Source organism: Rhea pennata, chromosome 18 (assembly GCF_028389875.1).
Source record: "Rhea pennata isolate bPtePen1 chromosome 18, bPtePen1.pri, whole genome shotgun sequence".
Taxonomy (NCBI): Eukaryota; Metazoa; Chordata; class Aves; order Rheiformes; family Rheidae; genus Rhea; species Rhea pennata.
In genome coordinates, this window is record NC_084680.1 from 9665897 (window position 1) to 9692314 (window position 26418).

Below are 26418 nucleotides of genomic sequence, written 5' to 3' on the forward strand. Positions count from 1 at the left end.
TGTTTTACTCTCTACTTATCCAAGGCTAGATAATCTGTTTGATGACATTTCCCTGGTTCTTTTTCATTAAAAGGCAGATTGGGAGCGGCGCAGAGAAATTTCCTTACTAGATGACATTTCATCGCAATGTCCGATCGTTTGGGGCAAATAACCAAGGGAAAGGATGGGAAAAGCAAGTACTCGACTCTCAGCCTGTTTGATAAGTATAAAGGAAAGTCAATAGAAGCTATCAGAACTACAGGTAAGGAATGTCTTGGGAAAACTCCTTTGGGTTCTTCTAAGACTCTGGTTGCAGAGCTAATTTGAGTTGTTAGCCCTGTGGGTAGCATGTCTAGCGGGAAGCAGCTGAGTTGCAGAGCTGCATGTACTGGTGCTGCATCCAGCCCTGTATTACATTAGGACTTAAAGGAAAACGTCTGTGCTTGTTTGTGCTGCTGGTTTAGCCTATGCCTTGCTGTCCTGGCTGCAAACCTCCTTAGGGCTACAGGAGTGAAAACCTCCTTAGGATCATAGGCTATACCAGGACTGGGTAGTTAATCTGACTGTGAAGTGCCTTAAGTGTTAGTCAGACCTTGTGTATAGGTGAGAGGAAAGTGCCATCTTAGTGCATGTGATCTGGTGGCTCAAGATGGAGGGTCTAGAGTTCAGGACTCCTGGGTTTTGTTTCTAGTCCATCTCCTAACATGTGGCTTTGGGTTGCCCAGCTGTGAAAGGGAGGTGCTGACTCTACTTTTTAAAGTGGAAGAGAAGTATCTGCGTGGACAGTTAAAGACTCTGGGCATTTTCGGCTAGGGAGAATTTTTGCCTCTGTGTCCTTGGTTCAAATCTCCTTCCCCTCTGTTGTAGGAGGTTGCCTATCAGCTGGCTTAAAAAAAAAAAAAAAAGCTGCTTTGCAGTGGTCCTCCAAGTAGTGATCTATATGTCAGCTCTGGGTTCATGATTAGCAGTAGTGGCACTGCTTATCGTACTGTTGTGCTGGGATTGTGTCTAGCCACAGTATGTTATTGAGGTTACTTAGCTAGCAGGGTCTAGCCCTCTGTGACTTGCCCTGTTCTTTTTTCACTAGTTATTCCTAGACATGGCTTACAGAGTCTTGGGAAAGTTGCTGCTGCCCGGCGCATGCCACCTCCTGCAAACTTGCCTAGCTTGAAGTCTGAGAACAAAGGAAACGACCCCAACATCATTATAGTACCTAAGGACGGTACAGGATGGGCAAACAAGCAGGATCAGCCAGACCAAAAGAGGTAGGCAGAGCTGCTCGTTGAGTATTGTCAGGAAAGCAATTGTCAGTTGTGTACTGCTAGGCTATGTCTTGGACCTTACAGGGAGCAGATGTTCTCTGTTGTCTGAGCGAGTGCTGAGCTAATGTGTTAGCTGGATCTTTTAGCAAATGCTATATTGCCAGAGTTGTTTGTCTCTTGTCTTGCCTCCCTTCCCCTTTGATCTCACCTTCACTGTCTCTTTCTAGTTCCAGTGTGACGGCTGCACAGCTGCAGGAGTCGCTGCCGCAGCAGGGTTTGCAGAAATCTGTCTCCAATTTACAGAAGCCGACACAGTCAATCAGTCAGGAGGTAGGCGCAAGCAGTCTCCGTGACTGCCACCCTGTTTCCCCTGTGCCTAGGCAGCCTGAGGGTTTCCTTTAATTGTCAGTAGTGCCCTGTGCAAATAAGAATTGACAGATTATAATTTGCAGAACAGCTCCTATATAATCAATTCTTTTTGCAATAGACTGTCTTGACTCCAAGTCACTATGCCCCAGGAAGGCTGTACTGCAGTTAGAGTAGAATTCTGTGCACGTTTCCTCTGTGCATTTGAAGCCTGTGGGGAAAGTCTAGCTTCAATCTAGAAGGAATGGCTGGAATGCGGGATGGCTGGTTAGCACTTGTAAACTATTTTATTTTGGGTCTAATTCAAGTGTCGCTTGGTGACAACAGATCCGGCTCTTGCTCCCAGCCAAAGACCTGATGAGACTTGATAAGAAGAGATCTGGTCATGTGGGAGAAGTAGCCAGTGTCAGGACCTGAAAAAACTACTGGCAAGTAAGAAAGCTTCCCCAGAAAGTGCAGGGATCTGGCCCCTTTATGCTGCTGACTTCATACTTTTAACTAAAAATTTCCTTGAGGTGCAGGGAAATCAGGACAGGAGTTATGTTCTGAAGAGGAGAAGAGTGGCTCATGCATGAGAAAGCAGGGTAGCCTTCAAACTGAGTGTAGCGTGGAAGAAATCTAGAAGATTGAGAGGGAACATTTAGGAAAATATGGCAAAACAAAGAGAAAATTTTATTAGAGGGAGGAAAGCAGGACAAATGGTTTGAGGAGATAGTTGGTGAAGGTGATCAGAGGAGGAGAGATTAGAGGCAGGACAGAGAAGAGGAGGATTTCCATTGTAGCATATATATAGTGCACTGGAGTGGGGAGCAGTTGGCTTCAGTCTCAGCAGGAAGCTGGGGAGACCTGTGGTGTCCAGTGACATCTGAGTGACCTAGAGGTCTGAAGCCTTGTAGATACTATCCAGGAAATGAAGAACAGTCATGAAAGTTCACTGATCTATGGGTTGTGTGTTTTTTTGTTTTTTTTTTTTTTTCTTGGGGTGTTTTGTTTTCAGAGTACAAATTCAGTGCCAGGTGGACCAAAGTCATGGGCACAGCTGAATGGAAAGCCAGCAGGACAAGAAGGTGGTGAGTATAATAAAACCAAAATGGAGTTGGGTATGTGCCTGCTTCTCCTAGACAGGCATGAGAGGGGGTGGACTCCATTTCTTCTGGCCTCCCTGTCTCAACTGGTGCAGAATGGGACGCAGCTGTCTTGGTTACAGTGCAGTGGGGCATAGAGAATACTGAGCCTGTTTTGCATCCATGTAGTGTGTTGGCTGGAGGAATGCAACAGCTTCAGTCAGTGCAAGATGCAGATTGAACAGATTGTATCCCATCACCCTGAAACAGAATGGTTCATGCGCTTGGCTTGGGAACAGCAGGGAAGCGGGGAATTCTGGGAGCTGAAGGCTTTGAAGGAGAAGGGAAATGTTTGTCCTCTCATAAGCAGCTTCCGTTGACCTTGAACAGTGTGTAAAGAGGTGCTGAAAACAGAGTGGAGGAGGGAAGGGGTTGGTTTAGGAGAAGAGAAGGTAGGAGATGGGAATATATGAGAGACTGGAGATGTGGCTGTTTCCATAGCTCATTGCATGGGGAATTTATCTTAATGAGGTGGTCAAAAGTGAGGCTGTAACAATAATGTCCGGAGAGACTTTACACAGCATCTTTGGGCCAAGAGTGTTACAATGTCAGTGGGTGAAAATAGCATTGAAGATTCTGCAGGATCTACTTGTTTACGACTTCCTGTTAAGTCTCACTGACTCACTGTGTTGCTAGTGGCTTCTGCTTGACTGAGGATCCTGGAGCAATGTTAACATAAATTGGGATTTTTAGTCGTCGTTGGTTGCATCCATTTCTACACAGGAGGTGGTTTCTAGCTGCAGTGAGTTCTGTCATTTAAGCTGCAGTAAGAACAGCTCACTTCCACACTCCTAATGCAAACAGACCTGGAACCACTAGGTCATTAAGAGAAACTGCAGAGAGATTTCAAAGAACTGAGACAGCTGCAGAATGCAGAAATGGAGGGGACAAGCTTATCCTAAATTAAATGAGTTCATTAATGAGAGGATATTTCTCAAAGGCTAAATGTCAAAGCAGAAACTTGTGATCGCCTGAAGTTGGTGGTCAGTGCAGAGATTCTCTCACTTGATTAACTGATGCTTTTTTAAGACTCACTGTATGGGTCTCGTGTACAGTTAGTTTCGAATTTGATTCTCCAACAGTGTTCTTAAATTTTCTGAAAACTCATTCTAGGTCACACTCTTACCATATAGAGGGCTCAGCCTAAGAAAAGAGTTGTGTATGTGGCTAAGAGCAGCTTAATTAGAAGGTAAATGAATCACAGAAGCATCAGAAATCGGGCTGAAAGGGTTGCTTAGGCCATCCCGTGCTTGCACCTGTTCTACAGTGGCATTGAACAATTGCTTTTTCTTTCAAGCTGGTAGAACAGTTTCTAGTATTATTGGCAAAGGCAAAAGTCTTCTGCTTTTTGTTCATTTAGGTGTCAATTCTGTTAAAACATCTATGGAGGGAGTATCCTGGAATAGTGTGATCTAGTAAATCAGTTATGAGCTGCTCTGTACCCGTTTCCTGCATATAAGGGACATTTTGAGAAAAAAGATGCACCAAATTTTTCTCAGTGTGATGAAGCCTAGGGTTGGAATGCAAGTTGTTAATGCCTGCACATTAACAATCATTCCATTGTGCAGCGTTATTTTAAGGGGAAAAGATGACCGTTATTTGTGAGGGATGTAGGGGAAAGTCTCTCCTAAAGACACTTGAATGCAGTTGATATTCTTATTGCCATTTTAATTCAACAGAGTAATAGAGGAGAATTCAGAACTCTGGCATATTAGATATCTGAGCTGTGCAGTAGGTGAAAGCTGTCCTTCTTAGTATTCTCATGTGTCCAAGGTATTTGTAGATGTTATACACAGGATGTTATGGAAATGTTATCTTCAAGTTCCAGAAAATGAAAATTATTGAAGAAACCAGTTTTTCTTGACTCTTCAAGGCAAGAATGGGTAAAAATAGATTTTTTTTTTGTGTTTTTTTTTTTTTTTTTTTTTTTTTTGGTCAGATCTTCAGTAATCACTGATATTTGTAACATAATTCTGAAATGCTCCTTTTAAAAGGAGCATTAGCCAAATAACACCAAAAAGCAGTTTTTAGAGCAAGAATTTACGATTTAATGTTGAGTGGTGCAATAATGGTAGCAGTTTCCTTTTATTCAACATTACCTTACTGATAGATCTGGGAGAATTACTGTTACATCCTGTTTTCCAGTCACTGTGAGATCTTTTTAACAAACAAAAAGCTGTCATTCTGGGGTGACTGATGACTCAGCAAGACAATTCACCAAAGGCAAGACATGAACCTGGCCAGATCTGTCCAGGGATTGGTATCTTAAAGATGCTGGAGCAGTAAGGATAATGTGGTATAATAGCATAAGTGGTGAGGATAATAGTCTTTTCACTAAGTATATTCCCAGAAATCTTAACAACAGAATTCCCCATGGAGTGAGATCTGAGCAAAAGGAGTCTGAATAGAAATGTCAGACACTTGATAGTGGGATATCATTTATAAAGTGATCTTGCAGAATTTGTATCCTTGCTTCAATCTGAATTTCATACTGTACAAAAATAATTGGAAGCTGAAAAAGCTCATTCTGTGACTTTGTTGAATGTGAGAATTTAAATGAAGATGCTCAGTTAAGAGTGTGGGAGTATTTGGTGAGGACGTGTGTTGTCATGTTGGTGACAGTGTCTAGGAGAGCTTTGATGTGAGCTGATACGATAATATTTCAGGTTTGAATATGTTGAAGGTCCAGATTTTCAGGAGGCATGTTCCCAGGCTGATCTCACAACGTAATGGAAACAGTGGAAAGATCTTATCTGAGTCCCACACTTATTTCTTTGACAGGTTTAAGGGCCTCAAGCCGACTGTTATCCTTCTCTCCCGAGGAATTTCCGACGCTGAAAGCAGCTGGCGAGCAGGACAAGGTTGGCAAAGAAAAGGGCGCCTTAGATCCGTCGTATGGGCCAGGACCAAGCCTCCGCCCACAGAGTAAGAGAATGACTGCATCTTCTTGTCCAATGACCGCAGCTCATAACCCTTTGTAAATCATGTTTCGGGCAGGGGGAAGGGCTAGCCAGTTTGCAATGGTGTCAAGATAATCCCACATCTACGTTCTCTCTTTTTATGAGCCCTTGTGTCCCGAGTTGCTTAGCAAATGACTACAGGTTCGTATGTACTGTTGGTGTTTACTGCCAGAATTTTATAGTCCAGGCAGCTAAATATGGACTGCTGTCTACTGTATTGTTTCATTAAGAAATGTTGTGTGCAGGAGGGGAGAGGTTTTGGTGTTCTGTGAGTCAATCTGGTGATGCTGGAAAGCAGGTCCTTCCCCCTGGGGAAGGGGAGGAGCACAAGTGAAAGGAGTGAGTGATGTAACATGGCTTCTAGTTGAATGTGCATGGTTTAGATTACCTTTAATTCTGCAGGGTGAGTGCTGTGGAGATGGGTTGCAGAGTTGTCGGTTGGAATTTCGACCTGTTGACAAGTAGGGATGCTACTGGTGCAGTAATTATTTAGTAATAGCTGGTGCTGCTAGTATCTTGGGAAAGAAAATGCATTGGTCCCTGATGCATTTCTATATTCTCAGGTTAATTAGGGCCTGGCCAAAGTCGTTTGAGTTTGGAGATTTTCTGGCTAAGTGACCATCTGAGTTAGTGAATGCTAACATATGTATTACCTTCTTTCCAGATGTCACCAGTTGGAGGGAGGGCGGTGGGAGGAATATAACCTCTGCCACATCTCTGACCGCCTCCCCTGCTGATCTGGGCAGCAAGACGTCTAGCACTGGAGACGGAGCCCCCTCCTCAGTGAATGCCAGCGATCTAAAGGAGCCGTCTCTCCGCCCAGCTCAGCCTATCCGTAAAGGGGCTTCGCAGTTCTTGGGAAATGTGTACCAACCACCTACATACCATGACATGCTACCTGCTTTTGTAAGTTACCCTGTCCCCACAACTGTTTAACGTCCTTGCTTATAACATGAGCGTGGGTTGAGGAAGTTGACTGAGATGCTTATAACATGAGCGTGGGTTGAGGAAGTTGACTGAGATGGATGATTTCCATATTTTTTCCTCAGTTATTTCCCAGGACTAGCTCAGGAATCCTTTCCTTGCTCTATTTTTAGTTTCTTCTGTTGCATATTTACCTTTTCTTGCTAGAATTGTGCAGCACTAATATATTCCAAGAAGGAATGAAATAGCCATGACCTTATTCAGCCTGAGGGAAAGTTGCTGGCTTCCGTATAGAGCTGGAGAGGATAACCATGAGTATGTGGGCTGTTAGCCAGGCAGATGTGAAATGTTTGCCCTACCTTTGCACAACCACAATTACTGTGGCTATGTTGTAACCTTATCTGGCTAAGTCTTTCTATGGCAAAGAGAGAAAGCAGGCTACTCTGCTCTGCTCTGTTCCAGATGTGTCCACAACAGCCATCTGAGACCCCTGCATCACTGGACCGCGGGTCTTTCCCTGTTCCTCAGCTTCGGCTTGAGCCCCGGGTCCCTTTTCGACAATACCAGATGAATGACCAGGATGGGTAAGACTGCTGTGACTGTCCCTCTTGAAAGGCAGATTTGGAGTGGGATACTGTAAGAACCTGGGCAAAGAATCCAGTCCTGTGGGTGAAGAAGCTATGGACAGCCACAGAGGAGACCTAGTTTCAGCCGAAAGATCAGCGCTTTGCACCTACTACTGCAGCATCTGAAATGTTGCAGGACTGTAAGCATTTGTGTCTGAAGAGCAGGCAAATGCAAGGAGGAGTTGTGTGTGATTCTAGACTGTAACGATAGCAGTTCTGATCTGTAAGCCCCAGAAGAGTGGGTACCGGGTAGATAGGAGAGGAACTTTGCCGGCTGGGGCAGATACTTGAAGGCCATGCATATAAGCACATGGTACAAAATGACAATTCATTGTTAAACTCAGCTCTGTGTTCCCTTTCTTTTCTTCTTTTTTTTTTTTTTTTTTTTTTTTAATACTGTAGTTTGCTGTTTCTAAACATTTCTTTTTGTCTCCTTATAGAAAAGAGAACAGGCTTGGTCTGTCTCGCCCAACACGTCCCGTTCGGCAGCTAGGGGAGAGAGCACCCCGGCCCACCATTATCAACGCAGAGAACCTAAAGGGGCTGGATGAACTCGACACTGATGCGGATGATGGATGGGCAGGTAAAATACCTCCATCCTCTAGCTGCAGGCAGTAGCAACAGCTTAGGCAGGGAAGGGCAATTGTTCTTCCCTGCAGCCCTAAATAGGGTGTGCTGGTGGCTCTGTTCCCCTACCCCAAAAAGGAGGAGGGGAGTTGTCCGTGCAGTTGTGAAGTTGCTGTTGGTGTAAGTGATGACACAATGGATCCTTCTGATCCTTCCACCACGCTGTACTCAGGAAGCTGGATCTGAAGACTCCTAAAAGCTGAAAACACCAATCAGCAGGAAGATAGCGGTATCACTGCTGGGAAGGAGAGTTAGTCGCTCCTTCTCAGTCATAGCATTCAGAATCCTGGTTCATGTATGTGGTCTTGCTTGCTGACCGTCTCCTCTCATTTGCAACCTCCATTCCCAGAGTTTTTGCTTACCCTTCTTTTGGGATCAGCCTAACTGGTCAGCAGTGTGAGTCCTCACCATCCACATCATTTCCAGTACCTAAGCTGGTGCTGTGCTGGGCATTCAGTTTTCTAAATAGTGTCTAGTTTAGTGCCAGAGAAGGCAGAGGGCTTATGGGGATAAGACATGGCCTGTTCTTTCCACTCTGTCCTTTCTCTAATCCTCCCATTCAGGCATTCATGATGAAGTGGATTACTCTGAAAAGCTGAAGTTTAGTGAAGATGAAGAAGAAGAAGAAGCTCTTAAGGATGGACGACAGAAGTGGTAAGAAATGGCTCTATTCTCACCAGCAGTTATTTTAATAAATATAAAATTTACTAGGATCTTTTCTTTTAAAGTTCTGTTCTGAGTGTTGAGGCTTGACCACTCAGATTCATAGTGTGACATTACTGATTCCACCTGCCATCTTTGAGTGGGTTTCAGTGATATGCATCGGTTTTGGTGCTGGTTACCAGGGTTTTTTCCTCCTTTCCTCTCTGGATCTCACCTTATCATTTTGCACAGGGCCTTGCTAATCCTTAAGCACCTTGGGAGGAAAAAGCCCATGACTTTGGTTGATATTTTTTATTATGGATCCTCTCTTTCCCTTACAGTCAGTTGCCTTTGTAGCTTAATGAATAAAGCTTCAAATGCTTGCTGAGGCAAGTTGCAAATGTAAAGCAAAACTGTTTATATGGCAGGAACAGCTGGGATCCCAGAAGACAGCGACAGTTGTCCCTGAGCTCTGCAGATAGTGCAGATGTCAAACACTCCTTGGAGGAAGGAAAAAACTGGGGCGACTCAGTTGGCTTATCCCGGCCAGTACGAAAGGTGCAGGAATCACAGCAGCCTGCAAGGAAGCTGAATGGCTGGAGCTCTGCATCTGAATACCAGGTTAGGTTGAACTCACATGGGTGGATTTGGTCTGCTGGGCTGCTAGAGGCAACATGTTGCTGTCCTTAAGAGCCCAGCCTGGCGTTTTCGCCGAGAATGGGCAGTGGTGATTGTTATTTATATCCAGCTGGAGGGAAGTCCACCTGCACAGCATTTCCACCAAAGAGAGAGAATTTAAGCTGGTCCAGAACAGTGGGGTTATCAAAGAGTTAGCAAAAGGAGGTCTTGAACCAAATAGAGATAGCTCCCCACTGAGAGGATGGCTTGTGTGCATGAGGATGGAGGGGAAGAAGGCAGGTGGGGATTTTCTTAGCAGAGCAAAGCTTAAGATGCAGGAGGTGTTTGGGCCATGCTTACTGGGGAATGTTTCCCTTTTGGCAGAAGCCCATGCTAGGAAGTATTCTCAGACAGCAGTCTGTTGAAGATAAAGACGAAAAGGTGCCACTAAGACAGAAGTTTGTGCACTCTGAGATTTCGGAGGCTGTTGAACGAGCCAGAAGGCGACGAGAGGAAGAAGAGCGGAGAGCCAGGGAGGAGCGTCTGGCAGCCTGCGCTGCAAAGCTGAAGCAACTTGATCAGAAATGCAAACTGGCTCAGAAGAGTGGTGAGACCCAGAAACACACAGATAATGAAGATCTGAAACCCCCAAGCACGGAGAAGAACACTGTGCAAGAGAGTGGCCACATTTTCCGTAGAGGTACAGAAACAGTGCTCATGTCATCTTTTGAAAGCTGCTTTTCTATTAGTGTAATGATCTGTTTGAGCTGTTGTGGAGTTGCTGGGAGGGAGCAGCATGGAGAGTGCTTGAGTTACACTTGAGAGATAAGCTTCTTCCCATTTTCTGTGGAGTATTTCGGATTGGTGATGAAGGTTGAGGGTGGTTTGTTCCCCCTTCTCCCCCCAGGTCCTGTTAAAACAAGTGCAAAGTTCTGTGGTTTCCTAATCTACGTTCAAGCAGCTGTGCTAGTGGAAACCTTGTTGGAACTGGCCTCTTGATTTTCTTGGGGTTATATGGTGCTGTTAAAGTGCCTCTGCTCACAGTGCAGTAAATCCATTATCATTAAGTGCTGGCATATTTAAGGATTTACAGGGGGGTGGCAGACTCCCCCCCCCCGCCCCCATGCACACTGTTTAAGCAGAAGGTTGATAGCAAAGGGGTATTGGAATTTACCACAAAAACAAAGATGATAAGCTTTTTCAACTGCCAAGGCAATTCCAGGAGAGGAATCCAGAGGTGCTATATATGACTGTAACCAAGTTCAGCCATTAACACAGTCAAGACATGCTCACAGTCCTATGTGGTCAGTGCTGTGGTGGTGTGCACACAAGCACTGTCCTGACCAGGGGTCATCAAGGTTTGTTTTCTTCTCTCCAGCAACTCCAGAGTTTCACTCACAGGATGTTTCTGTTGGTTACCTGGAAGAAGAGACTCCTGCCCCAGCAGCAGCAGCAGCTCAGAGCAGCAGTGAGGAGGAGCTTAGAGAAGCTCCCTCTCCAGCACAGGAATTTACCAAATACCAGAAGTCTCTTCCCCCCCGATTCCAGAGGCAGCAGCAACAGCAGCAGGTAAGAGGTGTGACATTCCCTCCCCTCTTCCCTTGGACTCCCACCAAACAGTCACATTTGCCCAGCTCTCAACACAATCAGCACCAACTAACCAGCCGTCTTTGGGCTGGAAGGTGACAAGAGGGCATTTATCTCCCAGACTTTTTCAGTATTGTTGAGCACATATATCTCATGTGCTGGGTTAAAAGGCTTTATTGTAGATTACATGAATTTTATGTGCTGGACCTGCTGTACTTAGCGCTTTCTGTGGCTCAGGAGAGATGTGGGCAGGTCAGGGTCAGGTTTGCCCCTTGCCTAGTAGAAAATGTTGGAAATGTCAACTGGTCTGGAATGCTTATCTTGGTGTCTGCTAACAATGTGACATCCTCTTAGGATTATGTGGTTTGTAGCAGAGCTCTGTTTTGCAAAGAAATGTGTACGTAGGGGGAACTGGGGACATTCCCCTTCCCACATCCAAAGTCAGAAGTGCAGCAGTGGGTACCTTGTTACTTAAAATAGGCCTGATTGAGCAGTGTCTAACATTCTTGGCTGTCACTGACTCCGGTGAACATCTGTGCCTGCTTCCCTGTGCAGGATGGGAGCTGCTGCTCTTCAGCACTTGCGGTAACAGATTGTTGAATATACAAACAAAAGAAGAAGGTGACTGCTGGGCTGAAACCCTTCTAGGATTAGCTGCTTCCATATGGCTTTGCACTTGCAATGTTCTAACCCTGTTAGTATGGGCAACCATTTGCTTGCCAAGGGCAAACTGTGCTTAGGTTGGCAGGTGGTTGGACTTGCTACTGAGCTGAACATGAGGGATGTGAAGTGGCACACTTCTTACCTACCTCTGCCCTGCCTTTGTAGAGAGATGGTTCTTCGCATCTACTCTTACGTTCTATACGGCCCTTCTTTCTGTGAGGCTCTTCCAAAGCATTATTCTCTTTGCACTTTAAATGTGTTTAGTCTTTTAAGTGTTTCATTTCTGTTTCACTGCAAACTCTCCTTTGCAAAGAGACCAGCCTGGACTGCTTTATACATCTTACATCTCATCCAGCTTTATAATCTTTTATATGTTGTTGTATATATTGTACAGCTCTTCCAGCTGCAGTGAGCCTCCTTGGAGCAGCAGAGTGAAGCCAAGGGGCACAATATCCAGGCTTGAGATAACACAACGTTAATTGACAGTCTTTATAGAGTAACCACTTGAAATGTGATATAATCAACCCTGCTGCACCCTTAGCAAAGAGATCACATTTGGCTTCTGCTTGAGAGCTTAGTAATTGCTCTTTTATGGCTGTTCCCCTATCCTTGTTATTGGGCAGTTGACATTCTCAGACATTCTCATGATTCAAAGGTAAAGCAGCAAATGTTGCTAATGTTACTTTATAAAAGAGTTGCTCTGAAAGTAAAAATAATTGGACATCTCTGCTGTGATGCTAGTAGTACCTCAGGTCATTGCTGCTGGAAGAACATGAAATTTTCACTTTAGCTTCTCTTATCATTTGTGTCATTAGTATGAATGAGGTAGTTTGTAGTTTGGTTGATTCACATTGCTACTTTGGTAGCAATGGTTCCATTAAAAGAACAAAGTAAAAAATAGTGCTGGTGACATAAATTAAATCTTTTCTCAAAGATCCTACAGTATTAGATAACCCAGATACAATCTTTGCGTTTATCTGATGAGTTTCTCTTGCTATAATGATGTGTCAAGTTCAGATTTAAGGCTTTGTTTCTTACTTTGCAGTAGGGAATTGGCTTTTTTTTATAAACAGTTATAGTATCTGACACTGCTGTAAGCTAAGTAAGAAAAGAACAGAGGCAAGCTTGACAGGTAAATAGATGTATTTCATGTTAATCGGAGCTGTTTCCCTTTGAAAGCTTTCTCCAATACCTAAAACTCCTTTCACATATAGGTTCTTCTTGGACCTTTGGCAAAGGTTAAATGTCAGATCAGATTAATATCCATGGCAGTCCTCTGCTAAAGGAAGGTAAACTGGCCATTTGGGAGATGTACTGACACCCTTGGGTTGCTCCTTGTTTCTGAAGGATGCACAGAAAATAGTATAAAATATTAATTGTTTTCTTGACTGAATTTAGGATGTTTTTGTCTAATGTGTCTGGCTAACATGAGTAGAACTAATATATATGCACACCATATAATTGTATTTCCTCCAAAGGGTAACGTCTTCTAAAGTATTTAGTTCCAATTAGGAAATCGTTTTTGACAGGAAACTGTCCTATCCCATTGAAGTGTGGGGAAAATACGGGCTCTCATCTTGAAGCTGATCCCTTGTGTTCAGCCGTGTAGTTTGGTGCACAATGGCATGACATGTTGGCTGCATTTACCATGTCCTGGGTGTTTAAAAAATAACAATTGCTGTATTCCCAGTTGGTAGTGAATTGCCCTCATCTGTTTACCTGCTCCTCTTACTTGTTTTTTGAGGCTCTAACGCATTAAGTGTGTTTTTCTTGAGCTGATCAGTTTGCAAGTGTGATTCCTGGCATTATGACAGATCATGTCAAATGGCTTATTCTTCTTCCTTGCAGGAGCAGCTCTATAAGATGCAGCACTGGCAGCAGCAGCAAGTCTATCCTCCCCCATCCCATTCCCATCCCCAGCGGACATTCTACCCACCACACCCCCAGATGCTTGGCTTTGATCCTCGGTGGATGATGATGCCCTCTTATATGGACCCTCGCATGGCCCAGGGTCGCAGTCCCGTGGATTTCTACCCTTCAGCCCTTCACCCCTCAGGTAAGGGGTTTTCAATGTTTCCTTTTATCATGACTGCTGGCTTGGTCCAACATCTGAAAAGTACTGCAACCCAAGACTTTGAAAACTGGTCTTCCAGACTGTAGAATGCAAAGAGCACATTACTATCTCTGAGGTTTTGCACATGCCCAGGACTGGAAGCCCTGAGGATTGGTCTCTTTATCATCATTTCTGACCAGGAATGGCTGTTACGGCCAGTGAGGAGGTGGGGTTTGGGCTGCTGCGATGATGGGGACTATCCTACCTTACTGTGCTTCAGTTGCTTTACCTCTGCGCAGACTTTTTATCCAGGCTTGCTGTGATTAATCTTCTGGCAGGATTACAAAGAGTCAATCCATGTAGTGAGGGCTAGTAAGGGAACAGAGGTGGCTGAGAGGGAGGATACCTACCTGCCTATCCCCTGCAGAGCCATGGGGGATTTTCTTCTACAGTAGCTTTGGAGGTGTAAAGGCAGATCTTGCCCCTTACAGGAGAAGGATCAGATTGGGAGTGAGTGTAGTTTAGTGAAGTTTTAGTAGACCTCCTTCAAGAAATGTGATAGAGAAGCCCTTTAATGCCTAAGGTCTGTGATTCTGTGATTGTAGTGCTTTCTTACCTTGTTACTGATCTTCAGAGATGTGAGTGTAAACAGCAGGATGTATGAATCATCCCCTGAGTCTATGGTTTAGTTTTTGTGCACCTGCTTGCTTCCAAAGCGTAGGGTTGTGTACAGACTGCGCTCTGAAAGCTGCCTCACCTATATCATTCCAGGTGTATTTCCCAGCTGTGTATTTCCCAAGCACAGGCTCCTCTCTGCAGAAAGGTTTCCGTGGCTGCAGTCACTTGCTGTCCTGGAAGGAAGGGGAGTCCAGTTAGCTGTAGATTGTTAATTCTTCTTGGCAATGAGATTCTAGCATTAATGGCTTGAACTCTCTTATGATCAGGAATTATGAAGCCCATGATTCAGCAGGACTCCATCAGTGGGAGCAGCTGTCGATCTGAAGATCAGAACTGTCAGGCAGGGCAGGCGGAAAGAAAAGCTTCTCCCATGGACCCTATGCCGGTGTGGGGCCAGGAAAGCTACACATCTCTGCAGAGCAAAGGGTACTCCCTGTCGCATCAAAAACAGGCTGAGAGCATAACCCTGGAGGGGCTGCATGCCAGGTGAGTGCAAAACTCTCCTGTTTTCACACGTGCTGTGATGAGAAGTTGTGCTGTGATAGGAAATTATCTCCTATTATTAAGAGTAGGTTTAGGGTTGACTCAAAAGACTCTTCTCAACAGGCAAAGATACTGATATGGTAACACCCGTATGCTGTTGAATGTTTATGTTGTGGAGATGCTTACAGGCTGAGTCAGTCAGAGCTTTTCTTTCTGATGCCAGTCCAGACTGACCAGCCCAGAGCCTTGTAGGGCTGCTTGTTCAGTAGAGGCGGGCAGTTGTTATCTACCCACACTCCATTGAAAATGGAGTCAAAAATTCTCACAATTTCTAGTTTAAGTCTCCTAATTCTTATGGACTTTCTGAATCCAGCTCCTTGCTTTTGAGTCTCCATATATGCTGAATGCTCAATTTCTCTGTATTTTTTGTGGTTTGCTGCTCTTTATGGGAACTGCTTTCTTTTCATCCATTGGCACACCAGGCAGTACAGTATGGGGCCACAGCAGATATGCTGAACAGTGAGTGACTTATGGACTCATTGTCTCATGATATAGAACAAAACCACAAAACCTGCTTTATTCATTTGTTTCCACCTCTTGTGTCCAGTGTGTGCTTTTGGAGACATGCTCTGCTTTGCACTTGCTGACTTCTTCTTTTGTTTGGTTGATTCTTAGGAATGAGAGTTCTTACTCCACCTCTCCTGGAAGGCCAGAGGGCCTGAGCACCCAGCGAGATCTCTTTGAGGAGAGAGGGGAGGAGTACCTGAATGCTTATGAGAAGAAGGCTCAAGCAGACTTAGGCAGCTGCCTGCCTTCTCAGAGGATAGGCCAAGACCTTTTGTTTCAGCACCAGGAGAATGTACAGGAAACATGTCCTTCTAGCAACCGCCATGCAAACGTAAGGTGTTCGCCCCTAGAGCCTGACTTTATCCAAGCAGAGAAGAAGCCTGAATATAATGGCTGGGATATCAGCCATCATCAGAAATCCTCAGAGACTGCGGCAGAGATTGCTGAAGAAGTGTCCAGGGATGAACAGTCATTCAGTGCTGACCCATGGAAGAGAGAAGGAGCTAATACCAAACAACCTGTGGGAGAGACGACAGAGTGGGCTCCTGAGAACCGGAACACCAGTGGTCAGCATCAGGAGCAAATGGGGAGGACGCGGCGATCAGGCCCAATTAAAAAACCAGTGCTGAAAGCCCTCAAAGTAGAGGAGAAGGAAAAGGAGATGGAGAAGGTTAAGCTGGAGGGAGACGATACGTCACGCCCGCCAAAGGAAAAGGTGTCTGTTCATAAAATGGATAAGGAGTCAGACGATTCTGCAACCTTAGTGAACTCCACGCGCTATCTGCTGGATGACAAAGGTTCTTCCCAAGCCAGCCTTGCCCGAGAGGCTGAGAAATCCCAAGAGGAAGAAGAGGAAGAGGAGGAGGAGGAAGAGAAACAGGAAAGAACGTGGGAGAACAAGCTATCTAGAGAGTCAAACGATCTCCCTCCCACAAAAAGAAACAACTGGATCTTCATTGATGAGGAACAAGCCTTTGGTGGGAGAGGTCAAGGGCGTGGACGAGGGAGAGGGTTCAGAGAGTTCACTTTCAGGGGCCGTGGCACTGTTGTGGGCAGCAGGGGAGTCTATAACAACCAGCGGAGCAGCCGAGGGCGAGGGCTTCGGGAGTTCAACCCACCAGAGGACTTCCCTAGAGGCAAGCCCAGGCGCCGGATAGCAAGTGAGACGCACAGTGAAGGGTCAGAGTATGAGGAGCTCCCCAAGCGTCGCCGGCAGAGGGGCTCAGAAAACAGCAATGAAGGCTCTGTGCTGGACAGAGAGGAGAGCGATCTGAAAAAGGGAGACTTTAAAGAGTCATGGAGGTCCAACAAAATCTATTCAGATGATCACACTAGCCTTGACTCTAAGATGAGGGGCCCAAGAGCTTTTGGAAGATCGTTGCCACCAAGACTGAGCAACTCTGGCTATGGGAGAAGGGGTTTTATGGGTAAGGAGCCCCCTCAGTGGCAAGGCAGAAGTGGGGGAGCTGGATGGCAGGAGTACAGCCACACGTCTCCATCAGATGCTTTTGGGAGCAGGCAGCAGTCTGACAGGGAGTACATCCAAGATTCTTACAAGCACTCGGATTCCTTCTCGAGCCGGGTTTTTGAGGACAGTCATCTGGATGACAAAAGGCATTTTTTCCAGGAGGATTACTCAGCAGATCAGGAGAACATAGAGAACAGACCATTCAGGAGGCGGCGTCCCCCTCGCCAGGACAAGCCCCCCAGATTCAGGCGCCTCAGGCAAGAGAAGGAATCTGTTGGCCAGTGGAACCCTGAGGAAGGAGGCTCCAACCTGCTGCCCAGCCAGTGGACTGGAAGACCCAAGCTGACTACTGCAGAGAAGAACAGCATTTCAGGCAGGCGGTCTCCTGAACTGTCCTACCAGAACTCATCAGACCATGCCAACGAGGAGTGGGAGACGGCATCTGAAAGCAGTGATTTCAGCGAGCGACGGGAAAGGCGAGAGGGAGTTTCCGAGAGCGAGGGCCAGCTAGAGGGTGGTCTTGGGAGTGGCAGCTTGGGAGAGAAGAGGGAGCTAGCAAAGAGAAGCTTTTCCAGCCAAAGGCCACTTGTGGACAGGCAGAGCCGCAAGGCTGAGTCAGCAGGGTTTGTGGAGCAGTCTATCAGGACCGGCGTGGGAGCGGCTTCCCGATATGACAGCCAGCAGAATGGGACACTAATGAAAAACAAGAGGTAAAGCTGCATTGCTATGTACAGATGTCTATGATCAGATATGCAGATATTGGGGTAGTGGAGATTGTGGGCTGGATCGTGGTGGGAGCTATTGGCTGTGCCGCTTCCCATCTAGTGCGGGTATTTCCGGCATAGTTTACCAACCTTGTGGTGTTCAAGGGCTTCATGATGCCTTTGCTTCCATGCTGGGAGTCCAGCCTCATTCATGTTAATGACACATTACAGGCATGCCGTGTGCTACCTCTGAACTAATGCCCTTCTTTACTTTAGTTTCCTGCCAAGGCAGGTCTCTACTCTCTGCACTGTCCCTCACTAGAGGACTGGAAGGTTACAAAGGAAATCCTGTTCCTTAGCTCCAAACCTTCCTGTCCTACTCTTCCTACTATGGGTTCCCAGAGGAGTGTGGCAGAATACAGAAGTGAAGGTTGGGTTTTCCTGGGATGAGTTGATTTGACTTGTGCAAGTTGAACATCACTTACCTGGATTCCCAGTAGTGTGGTTGTGACATGGGAGCAATGTGTGACATTGCCAATCCTTGCTATGCCTGAACAAGAATTTTCTTAGGTGTTAATGGAGCCTGATGAATGCAAATCAGTGCAGTGAGTTCCTAGGCTGGTGGGAGGAATTTCTCCTGTGAATATTTTAGGATCATTCCAACACGAGGGATTAAGCATTTCCTTGCAACATCTTGTGAGGAATCTGATGTCTGACACTAGAAGGGACACTGGCTTAGCTGGACCTCGATTCTAGGTCAGTTTGACAGCTTCCTTGTTACTCTTTACTTTTTACAGGAGCTAAAAGGTGTTGTGCAGATGCACTCTATTGCATTTAAAGCACTGATATGTAGACAGTTTGTTCAGTGTTTTCTGTCCTCTTGTGACCCTTCTCCACCTCTTGAATGTGGTAATTGGCAGTCCTTTATCTGTGAATAAAGGAGAGAAGAGCTGAGTATCTGGAACGATGCATGCAGGGGAAAGGGAAAGTGGAGAAGGGGGAGGCGGTTTTTCCTTCAGTTGTGCCTCTTATCTTGTGAGTTGAACTCTGAGGGGTGATAAGTGAGTGATGAGGATGATGTATGAATGGTGGCTGAAGAGAAGAAAAATTCCAGGCTAGGGAAAAAAATGGTGCAGTCCTTTTTCGGACTCTCTGCATCTCCCTTCCCTTCACCTGATACATGTCGGGAATGTTTGTTCACTGTAAAGAGAAGGAGGGGAACTACGAAAGCAATGTTATAGGAGGGTAGAAGACACCAATATGAAAGCACTGAGCCTTTCCTGTGGGGAGAAGCTAGGCTATTAGCTTTGTGTGTGTATTGGGGGGGGGGCAGCATGTTGTTTAACTCATGGCTACAGGTATCATTCTGGTCATATTCTGCTTCTCCAGAAACAACCTTGTAATGGGCTGTGTGCTGAGAATTAATACCTGCTTCAGTTAAGTAGAGGCTGGAGAAGAAGGAGGTGCAATTAGAAACCTGTCAAGGAGAGTATAACCAATTTGTTTTCCTTTTACTTCTACTCATCTTCTGGCAACAAATCTATTTTTTTTTCTTCCCTTGCAGATCTCCGGAAGAAGGAGGGGGTCTTGGCAACACCAATGGTGGGAGCAGCCACTCCATTTACAGCCTAGACAGGGCCTCCCATGCCAACGGAGAGAGTGCTGAGGGGCCGGGTAAAAAACTAGAGAAGGAGCCCAAATCCACTGCCCAGAGAGCAAGCGAAAAGGGAGAAGCCTTGTCACAGTTTGAACTGAGTTATGGAGGCAAGTGTCTCATTTCATTTGTTTCCTTAAAGGGATAACATGTTGTGGCTTACCTTGAACCAGGCTGATTCAGTCCAGTGCAACTTCAAATATCAAATTAGATTATTTTCTATTTGTGTATACAAACAAGAGAATTCTATTGCAGCTAAGTAGGGAAAATACCGTGGGAAGCAAAGGCAGTTTCAAATTTTAAACCCAAGCTTTGAACCAGATCTGACAAAGAAGTCTCTCTAATATTTCTTTCATAGAGAATCTGGTGTTAGGGAGAAATGAGTTTATTCTCTATTTCTGTGTAAGATGTTAAGATATTTTGGACTTGAAGCTTATGTAGTGGAAAAGAAGCTGAAAGAGCATCCAGATAGGGAATTGTAGTCTGAGTTCATGTCTGAGAAGCAAGAAAAAAGTAGCTGTGAAACCGTCTCCTCTTTCCATTAGGCCCTGACCCTCTTTTTTGCCATTTGTAGAACTGAAGTTTTACATTCAAAAGTGATGGGTGTGTTTTCAAAAGTGCCTATGTCTGTTTTGTCCTTGCTGATGTTTGGAAAGGTTTGAATTTTGTTTCCACTGATAACACACCTGAAGTTACTTGAGTTACCACATGGCTTGTGTTCCCAAGCTCTCCCAGCTGGAGCATGCCCTTAGAGGAAAGCAAGGCCTTGGAGGCTTTCAAAGCTTAGTTGCAGAGCTGCTGGCTGAAGTTGTTTATTTGTAGCATGCATCTTATTTGGAATACACTCTTCAAAATAATACAGTTATAAAGCCTTATATGTATGTACACATGCACATTTTTTTCTCCATCTTTCTCCACTTTGTTCAGGTGCCATCATTGATAATCGGGTTTCAAACACAGCAGAAGAGAATGAAGTGGGCTCGATGGCAGGGGAAGGCTTTATTGAGGTTCTTACTAAAAAGCAGCGTCGTTTGCTGGAAGAGGAAAGAAGGAAGAAAGAACAAGCTGCTCAGGTGAGGAGTGGGAGGCATAAAAGGCTTAGCCTTACCTACAGTTTGGGCTGCAGTCAGGGAAGGGTACAGGCCCCTAAAAGTACTTGGATGAACAGAAACACGCAGTTGGTCAAAGCGGGGCTGCTCCTGTATTAGGCCCAGGAAATGTTTTGTGGCTCTGATAGGTGGAGGCAGTTAGTCTGATAAAGATGGTTAGTGGATTTCTGGCTGATGTGCTTGTTTTCTAGCAGAAGTGTTAAATGTGAGTTTGGGGAAGGCTTTCTGAAGTGATGTCTTATCCAGAGCAATTTGGCACACTTAGCCTGTTGCTGGCTGGTTGTAGTTGATGGTCCGGTATGGGGCAGCAGTGGAGCATTTCTCCATTCTCTTGCTCTGTCAGTGACATACTGCTAGAACAGGAGATGGTAGCTTTCCTGTAGGACCTTGTCATGTTTGTGGCTGAGCACTTCACCAAAAAGGAACTAATAAACTAGAGGAAGCTCTGACAATTTGTGTTGTTCATAATACGATAAAGGAGTTGATTTACAAGAAGATATTTAAGACTACTATATGCATAGCTTTGTTAAATGATGATTAGAAGGGGATGGAAATACTGGTGTATAGGTACTAGAAGACTAAATTCTGGAGGAATGACAGTAGTTTGGTATAAAAGAAGATGTAATGAGACATGGAGGACTAAACACAGATGAAAAGCATCACTGGGAAATGTCTCTTGACAGCGAAGGCTTGTAGTGGCAGAGTGAATCTCATAAACAAAGTTATAAAAGCCTAGCTGCTTGGTATCTTTAAGATTGCACTGAAGACAGCTTGTGAACGGGCAGTGGGGAGTCTTGCAATTGCAGAAAGATGTGCTTCTTTCTCTCTTCAGTTCTTGGCTCTGTGAAATAGCCATCTCTCTGTATTATGAAATTATGAATTAATCTTACTTTACCTGGAATGCAGGGGAGAAATTAAGCAGAAGCAAATCTGATACAGTGTTAATTTTACTTTGCTTCATTTCCTGCCTCCCCCCGGTCTGCTGATGATGATGCCAGCTTTCTTCACATTCCTATTAGATTGAGGGAACTTCACAACATAGCCACAGAGCCCATTTAAAAGAAAGAAAGAAAAGGATGGGTGGGAGGCTTTATTTCCTCTATACAACTTTGTAACTTTAGTTGGAGGCTTTTCTAATGACAGCGTTTAGAAATCCAGGGATCCAGCTTGCCAGGAGCAGGTCATACTAACCTAGTTTAGCTGCAGGGTTTATGGCTTGTGCCTTTTTTCTCTCAGGCACCAGCTAAGGCCCGTGTCCTTCAGTCTCGCATTCCTCCTCGATTTGCTAAGAAGCAGAACAGCATATGCTTGGAGCAAAATGATGTAACAGTGTCTGGAAACAGCCTGGGTACAGAGATCTGGGAGAGCAACAGCCCAGGTAAGTTTGGGTCTGTCTGCTCTAGAGTGTTTCACATGGATGAGGAGTCCTCTGGCACACAGAGGGAGGATGAGGTGTCTGCACTTAAGGGGAGAGAGTCTTCCCTTGTCTAATGCTGGAAATGGGAAGGGAGCTAGCAGACATCTGGGGTTGTGCCTGCTGGAAACAGTACTGTTCAATCTTCCTCCTCGTTTTAACCATGTAACTTTCCTAGTCTATTCCCTAGGTTTTTTTTTTTTTTTTTTTTTTTTTTTTTTTTTTTTTTTTTTTAAGATCAAGATCCTAAATGCCATCTTCTAGGCCTATTGCTAGGTTTACTTTAGCTATTTTTACTTTCGTCTGTTTTCTCATCCTCTAGCACTGAATAGTTAGTTTCTCACTTCTTTCTGTCTCTGCTCTTTCTTTCTTCTGTTGTCTTCATGTTCCGTAAGAAATCTCTCTTCTTTGCCCTCTCCCTTCCCCCTCCCCGTACCCTGTCTTCTCTGTGTTGCATCATTTCTCAGCTGATGGGGGAGCACTAGCTTTCTGAGGTAGTAAAAGTATCCTGTCTCATGTCCTTAAAGAGAGAATGAATTATATGTAATACTCATAGTGTACAAGGTGTGCTCACAATTCTGTTTCAAGCATCCGAACCCTGCCCTCCCTTCTCTTCCAGCCCTTTCCGTTCAGTCCCCTGGCAGTGATTCCTGGAGCAAGCCTGTAAATGCCTTTAATGGTACTGAATCTAGTTCCGCTGAGGTAGGTGGCACTTAATCCGCCATTCAGGTATTTTTTGTGTAAAATATTAATGTAGGTGGCTCATGCTTCTCATTGCTCCAACTGTGCTTAGCAACTCTGCCAGCTCTGCTTGTGCAATTTTAAACTGGCTGTCTGCAGTTCTGATTTCAGCTTCATGCTGCTCTGACCTAGAGGGCCAAATGCTGCTTGCTTTTTTACCTGTTAGTATAAATCTGCAGCAACTGTGTTGCAGAGCTACTCCAGGATTATGCTCTTAACTGTGAGCAGAGTGTAGTCCAGGATAGCGGAATCCTGTAGATCATGTTTGTGCCTCATGCCTGCGAACAGTGTGTAGTTGTAGCCTTGGCATGGGGGAGGAGGGGGCAGAGAAGTCCCTGAATGCTTCACCTCTTGAGACCGGAGTTCAAATCTGGTTTGGGTCACAAGTGAAATGAGTTTGGCAATCTCAACCTAGCTGCCATGTGGGGCACTTTTCCTGTATTTTAAAGCCACAGTGGGGCTGGCACAATGGTTAGGCCATCTGAGTTGCATAGAGCTAATGCAGCAGGCAAAGTGTGCTGCAGGTCAGGCCCAACTCCTTTGCAGTTACCTGATAGTGATAAAAGGGGACGTGGTCTTGCTGGTCTTTTTCCTTCTTTGTGGAGCTGGGTCGAAGTCTGGGGCTTTAACACATTTCGTGCTTTGCATAGCAGGGTTTTAAAGGCAGCCAGGGGGATAGTGGCATTGACTTGAGCGCGGAGTCTCGGGAATCCTCCGCTACCTCCTCTCAGCGCAGTTCTCCATATGGCACCCTCAAACCAGAGGAAATGAATGGGGCTGGCCTGGTGGACCCAAAGCCCGACTGCCAGAAGGAGCAAGTTCAGAAGCAATCTGATAAAAAGGTAATCTGGATTTGCAGCCAAGCCAGAGCACGTAGTGAGAGATCTTATGAAGTGGTTCTGTTGTTCTTGATAGCATTTTTAAGGCTAGAGATTGGGTTATTCAGACGTTGTTTCTCAGCCTCTCTGCTTTCCTGTTAAGGATTCAGATCAAGGCTCAGGACAGAACAAGGAACACAAGCCTGGACCAATCGGCAACGAACGCTCCTTGAAAAACAGAAAGGGTTCGGAGGGAACGGAACGGCTGGAAGGGAATATTCCCCCTGTTAATGGGGTGGAAATTCACGTGGATTCTGTACTTCCTGTCCCACCCATTGAATTTGGAGTAAATCCTAAAGTGAGGATTGCATTTAATTTTATCTTCTTGGTGATTTGAGCTTGTCGAGATGTGAAAGGTAGTTTGAGACAGGATTATTTAGGGGAAGCTTCCGGCATGTGCACTGTAGATTTGCCTTATAGATTTCATTACTGACACAAACCAGGTACTCAAGATGTCTTGGCAGATATGTATTGCTGTCTTGGAAATACTGTCCAAAGGACCAGCTGGGGTGGTAACATAGTAAAGGACAAAATTACAGCCTTGTAAGCCTGTGTGTGCCCCTGGGGGTTGCCAGCTGCTGAGTGCTGAGAAGTATCTTGTTCTCTTCCAGCAAGGCTTATCAGAATACAGTCTTTTTTTTTCTAGTGTCATGATTCAGGCTAGAGTCATTAACCATGAGAAGCTGGTACATGGCCCTCCGGCCTGGATTTGAATGGCATGTGTTGTGCTTTTTCAGGACTCTGACTTTAGTTTGCCACCTGGTTCTGCCTCTGGCACTGCAGCTAACCCTGTCACCAAACTGCAGGATGCCTTGGCCAGTAATGTAAGTTTGTTTCGGTTTTGGTTTTTGGTTGTGGTGGTGGTTGTTGTTGGGTGGAGGGTTTTGGAGGGGGAGAGGGGGAAATATATTTTGTTTGTTTGTTTTTTTGGCCTTGATTCATCTGCATCTCTCCTTGGTTAAAGCTCAGACGTTTCCAAGCAGAGCAAACGTGTATCTTTGTGGTTGACTTCACACTTAGTGCTTAGGCATCATACCTGGCTAAAATCGTTATTGGAAATCTGTACCTCAGAGGTACCTTGATAAAATGAGCCTTATCTCAAAAGTGATACAGATAAGGTGACTCCATTATCATTCAGTGACCTGTGTAAAGCAAGAAGTTTAGCAGATTTCTTGAGCTCACCAGTCTCCTCTGAGATGCAAGGCCAGAGGAGAGTGCTGGTAATGGATGTGGTACAGATACAGGCATTTCAGGCCCAAACTGCCAGCATCCTCAGAAGATCTCACCTGCTACAGTAAGGCAGAGGGCCTGTTAAACTGGGCCCTTACAAAGGTTTCCAGCTTGTTTCAGTCACTAAGTGTTTTGTTATTATATTAAAAAGAGTGTACACATTGAAAGCCCAACTTGCAGCTCAGTTGTGGACAGTGATGAGAGAATCTCAGAAAGCTTCTTTTGAAATGTCTTGGGCTTCTAGATTTTCTGGAGAGGTCCTAAGGAGTCTTTCTCTTTGAAAGTGCAAATATTCTCTGAAATTCCTGTAAAGTCTAAGTATGGAAGGGGGAAAACGCTTCTGCAGACTGGAGTTACTAGATGAAATTGATACTTAGGTGGAAGCTGCTGTAACTCGCAGGACACGAGGGGTGTCATTGCACTACCAGAACTTCCTTTATCCCAACAGTGGAACTGATCATGGTTTGATGCTTAGATACTTAACTCCTACAGTGCCACAAAAGATTGAATCCTTTGAGATGTAGTTACTAGAGTTGCCTACTGAGACCCTGTTAGCCTTGGTATCTTTTGGAATTCTTGTAAGAGTTATAAAGTATTCACCACTTACCAATCCCCCTTTCAGGCAGGGCTAACGCAATCCATTCCCATTCTACGAAGAGATCATCACCTCCAGAGATGCATTGGCCTCAACCCAATGTCCTTCCCCACCGCAGACCTTACTCTTAAGGTAAGTAAGCTGTTATGTGAGCTTAATGCTAGTTATCTGGTCGACCTGAGTAACAACGTAAAGAAGAGATCCTTCTCAGAGGGACTTGTTAGGCACTTGCTGAATCTTTAATTGTGTAAAAATTAAGAGTATATGATACTCAAAATGGGTGGAATGGGATGTTTTTGTCTATCCTGGATGTGAAGTCCTCAATAACTGTGGAACGAGTGTGGCAGGATTTCCTGCTACAGGGGCTGTCTCAGTGGCTGAGTGTGCTGACAGGTCAGTGATCCTAGGTGCTTTGCTGTCCCTGACAGTTCTAGGATGGGAAAGCCTCAGCAAATGCCAAAAGGGATTGTTTTTTGTGATGGATGCTTGCCTATTGGGAATTGATGTGAAACCTCCTGACCTGAGACGTGCCAGCTTTCAGCTGTGACTAGCCCAAGTTGGACTTGAACTGACAGTTTACAGATGAGCAGCTCTAGGCCTCCGTATTTTCCTCCCCATTTGAACTGTCTGTAGTTATTGCCCTTCGTTTCCATAGATGGAGTCTGCTCGTAAGGCCTGGGAAAACTCTCCTAGTTTACCAGAACAGAACTCTCCAGGAGGCGCAGGCTCAGGCATCCAGCCTCCTTCCAGTGTCGGAGCTTCCAACGGTGTCAGCTACAGCTCTTTTGGCGGTGTTTCTATGCCTCCTATGCCTGTGGCATCCGTAGCACCTTCTGCATCTATTCCAGGTACCTGCAAACTGCAGCAGCAGTATTTGCATTGTCTGGTTGGTGCATCTACTCTCTCCTGTGAATCCTCCTTGGATTCTCATAGATGACAGCATGGTGGAAAGAGCCTCCATGTAAAGTATCATGACTGGTTGGTATTTAACAGATCCTTAAAAAATTTTAGACAGGACAGAAGGGGACCACTTCCACTATTTGGAGACTATTACTTGAATTTTATTGTTACAATCTCAGCACGAGGCTCGCTTTTTACTTTTGGATGTATCTATACCTGTGCAGTGGCCAGGCTCTGTGTTGTCTCAATAGATCCAGCTGACCCTTCACTGAGCGCTCAGTAGGATAGAAGGGAATTGAAGTAATCTATGGCTGAGAGACTTCAACAATACTGGCATTAACATCAACTATTTCTGTATCCATTTTGCTATTTGAGACTTCTCTGTATGTCACAGGTTTTATTGTATGTCACAGTACTTTCTGCTTTTTTCCTTGTCATAACAATAACTTGTTTTCAGTGATAAATGTTTGTATAATTCTGGGAGCTGGAGAATTGCTGCCGTCCTTAAATTATAGAGGGCAAATTTAAGCTCAGTCAGGTTAGATGATGTGTGTAATCAGGAGCAT

General features: G+C 45.2%; 1 protein-coding gene and 1 non-coding gene across 6 annotated transcripts in view; both read left to right on the forward strand.

Moving 5' to 3' along the window:
- Positions 1 to 26418, forward strand: part of PRRC2B (proline rich coiled-coil 2B) — a 49478-nt gene that overhangs the window by 14168 nt on the left and 8892 nt on the right. For 2 of the 5 annotated variants that reach the window (XM_062591366.1, XM_062591368.1), the window contains exons 2-25: positions 74 to 241; positions 1067 to 1244; positions 1469 to 1571; positions 2605 to 2677; positions 5513 to 5656; positions 6356 to 6597; positions 7078 to 7199; positions 7682 to 7824; positions 8432 to 8522; positions 8939 to 9131; positions 9513 to 9828; positions 10507 to 10697; positions 13227 to 13434; positions 14376 to 14595; positions 15268 to 17337; positions 18896 to 19095; positions 19913 to 20058; positions 21331 to 21472; positions 22128 to 22210; positions 22900 to 23091; positions 23231 to 23425; positions 23865 to 23951; positions 24980 to 25084; positions 25608 to 25800. In XM_062591366.1, coding sequence (XP_062447350.1) covers positions 127 to 241; positions 1067 to 1244; positions 1469 to 1571; positions 2605 to 2677; positions 5513 to 5656; positions 6356 to 6597; positions 7078 to 7199; positions 7682 to 7824; positions 8432 to 8522; positions 8939 to 9131; positions 9513 to 9828; positions 10507 to 10697; positions 13227 to 13434; positions 14376 to 14595; positions 15268 to 17337; positions 18896 to 19095; positions 19913 to 20058; positions 21331 to 21472; positions 22128 to 22210; positions 22900 to 23091; positions 23231 to 23425; positions 23865 to 23951; positions 24980 to 25084; positions 25608 to 25800 — 5752 coding nt within the window. In that variant the 5' untranslated portion in view covers positions 74 to 126. Of the gene's footprint in view, positions 1 to 73; positions 242 to 1066; positions 1245 to 1468; positions 1572 to 2604; positions 2678 to 5512; positions 5657 to 6355; positions 6598 to 7077; positions 7200 to 7681; positions 7825 to 8431; positions 8523 to 8938; positions 9132 to 9512; positions 9829 to 10506; positions 10698 to 13226; positions 13435 to 14375; positions 14596 to 15267; positions 17338 to 18895; positions 19096 to 19912; positions 20059 to 21330; positions 21473 to 22127; positions 22211 to 22899; positions 23092 to 23230; positions 23426 to 23864; positions 23952 to 24979; positions 25085 to 25380; positions 25436 to 25607; positions 25801 to 26418 lie in introns of those variants that run through there. The other 3 variants (XM_062591367.1, XM_062591369.1, XM_062591370.1) reach the window with 2 other exon arrangements.
- On the forward strand, positions 26084 to 26171 carry LOC134148849 (small nucleolar RNA SNORD62). Its single transcript, XR_009960290.1, has one exon. It is a non-coding gene; the product is annotated as a small nucleolar RNA SNORD62 (small nucleolar RNA).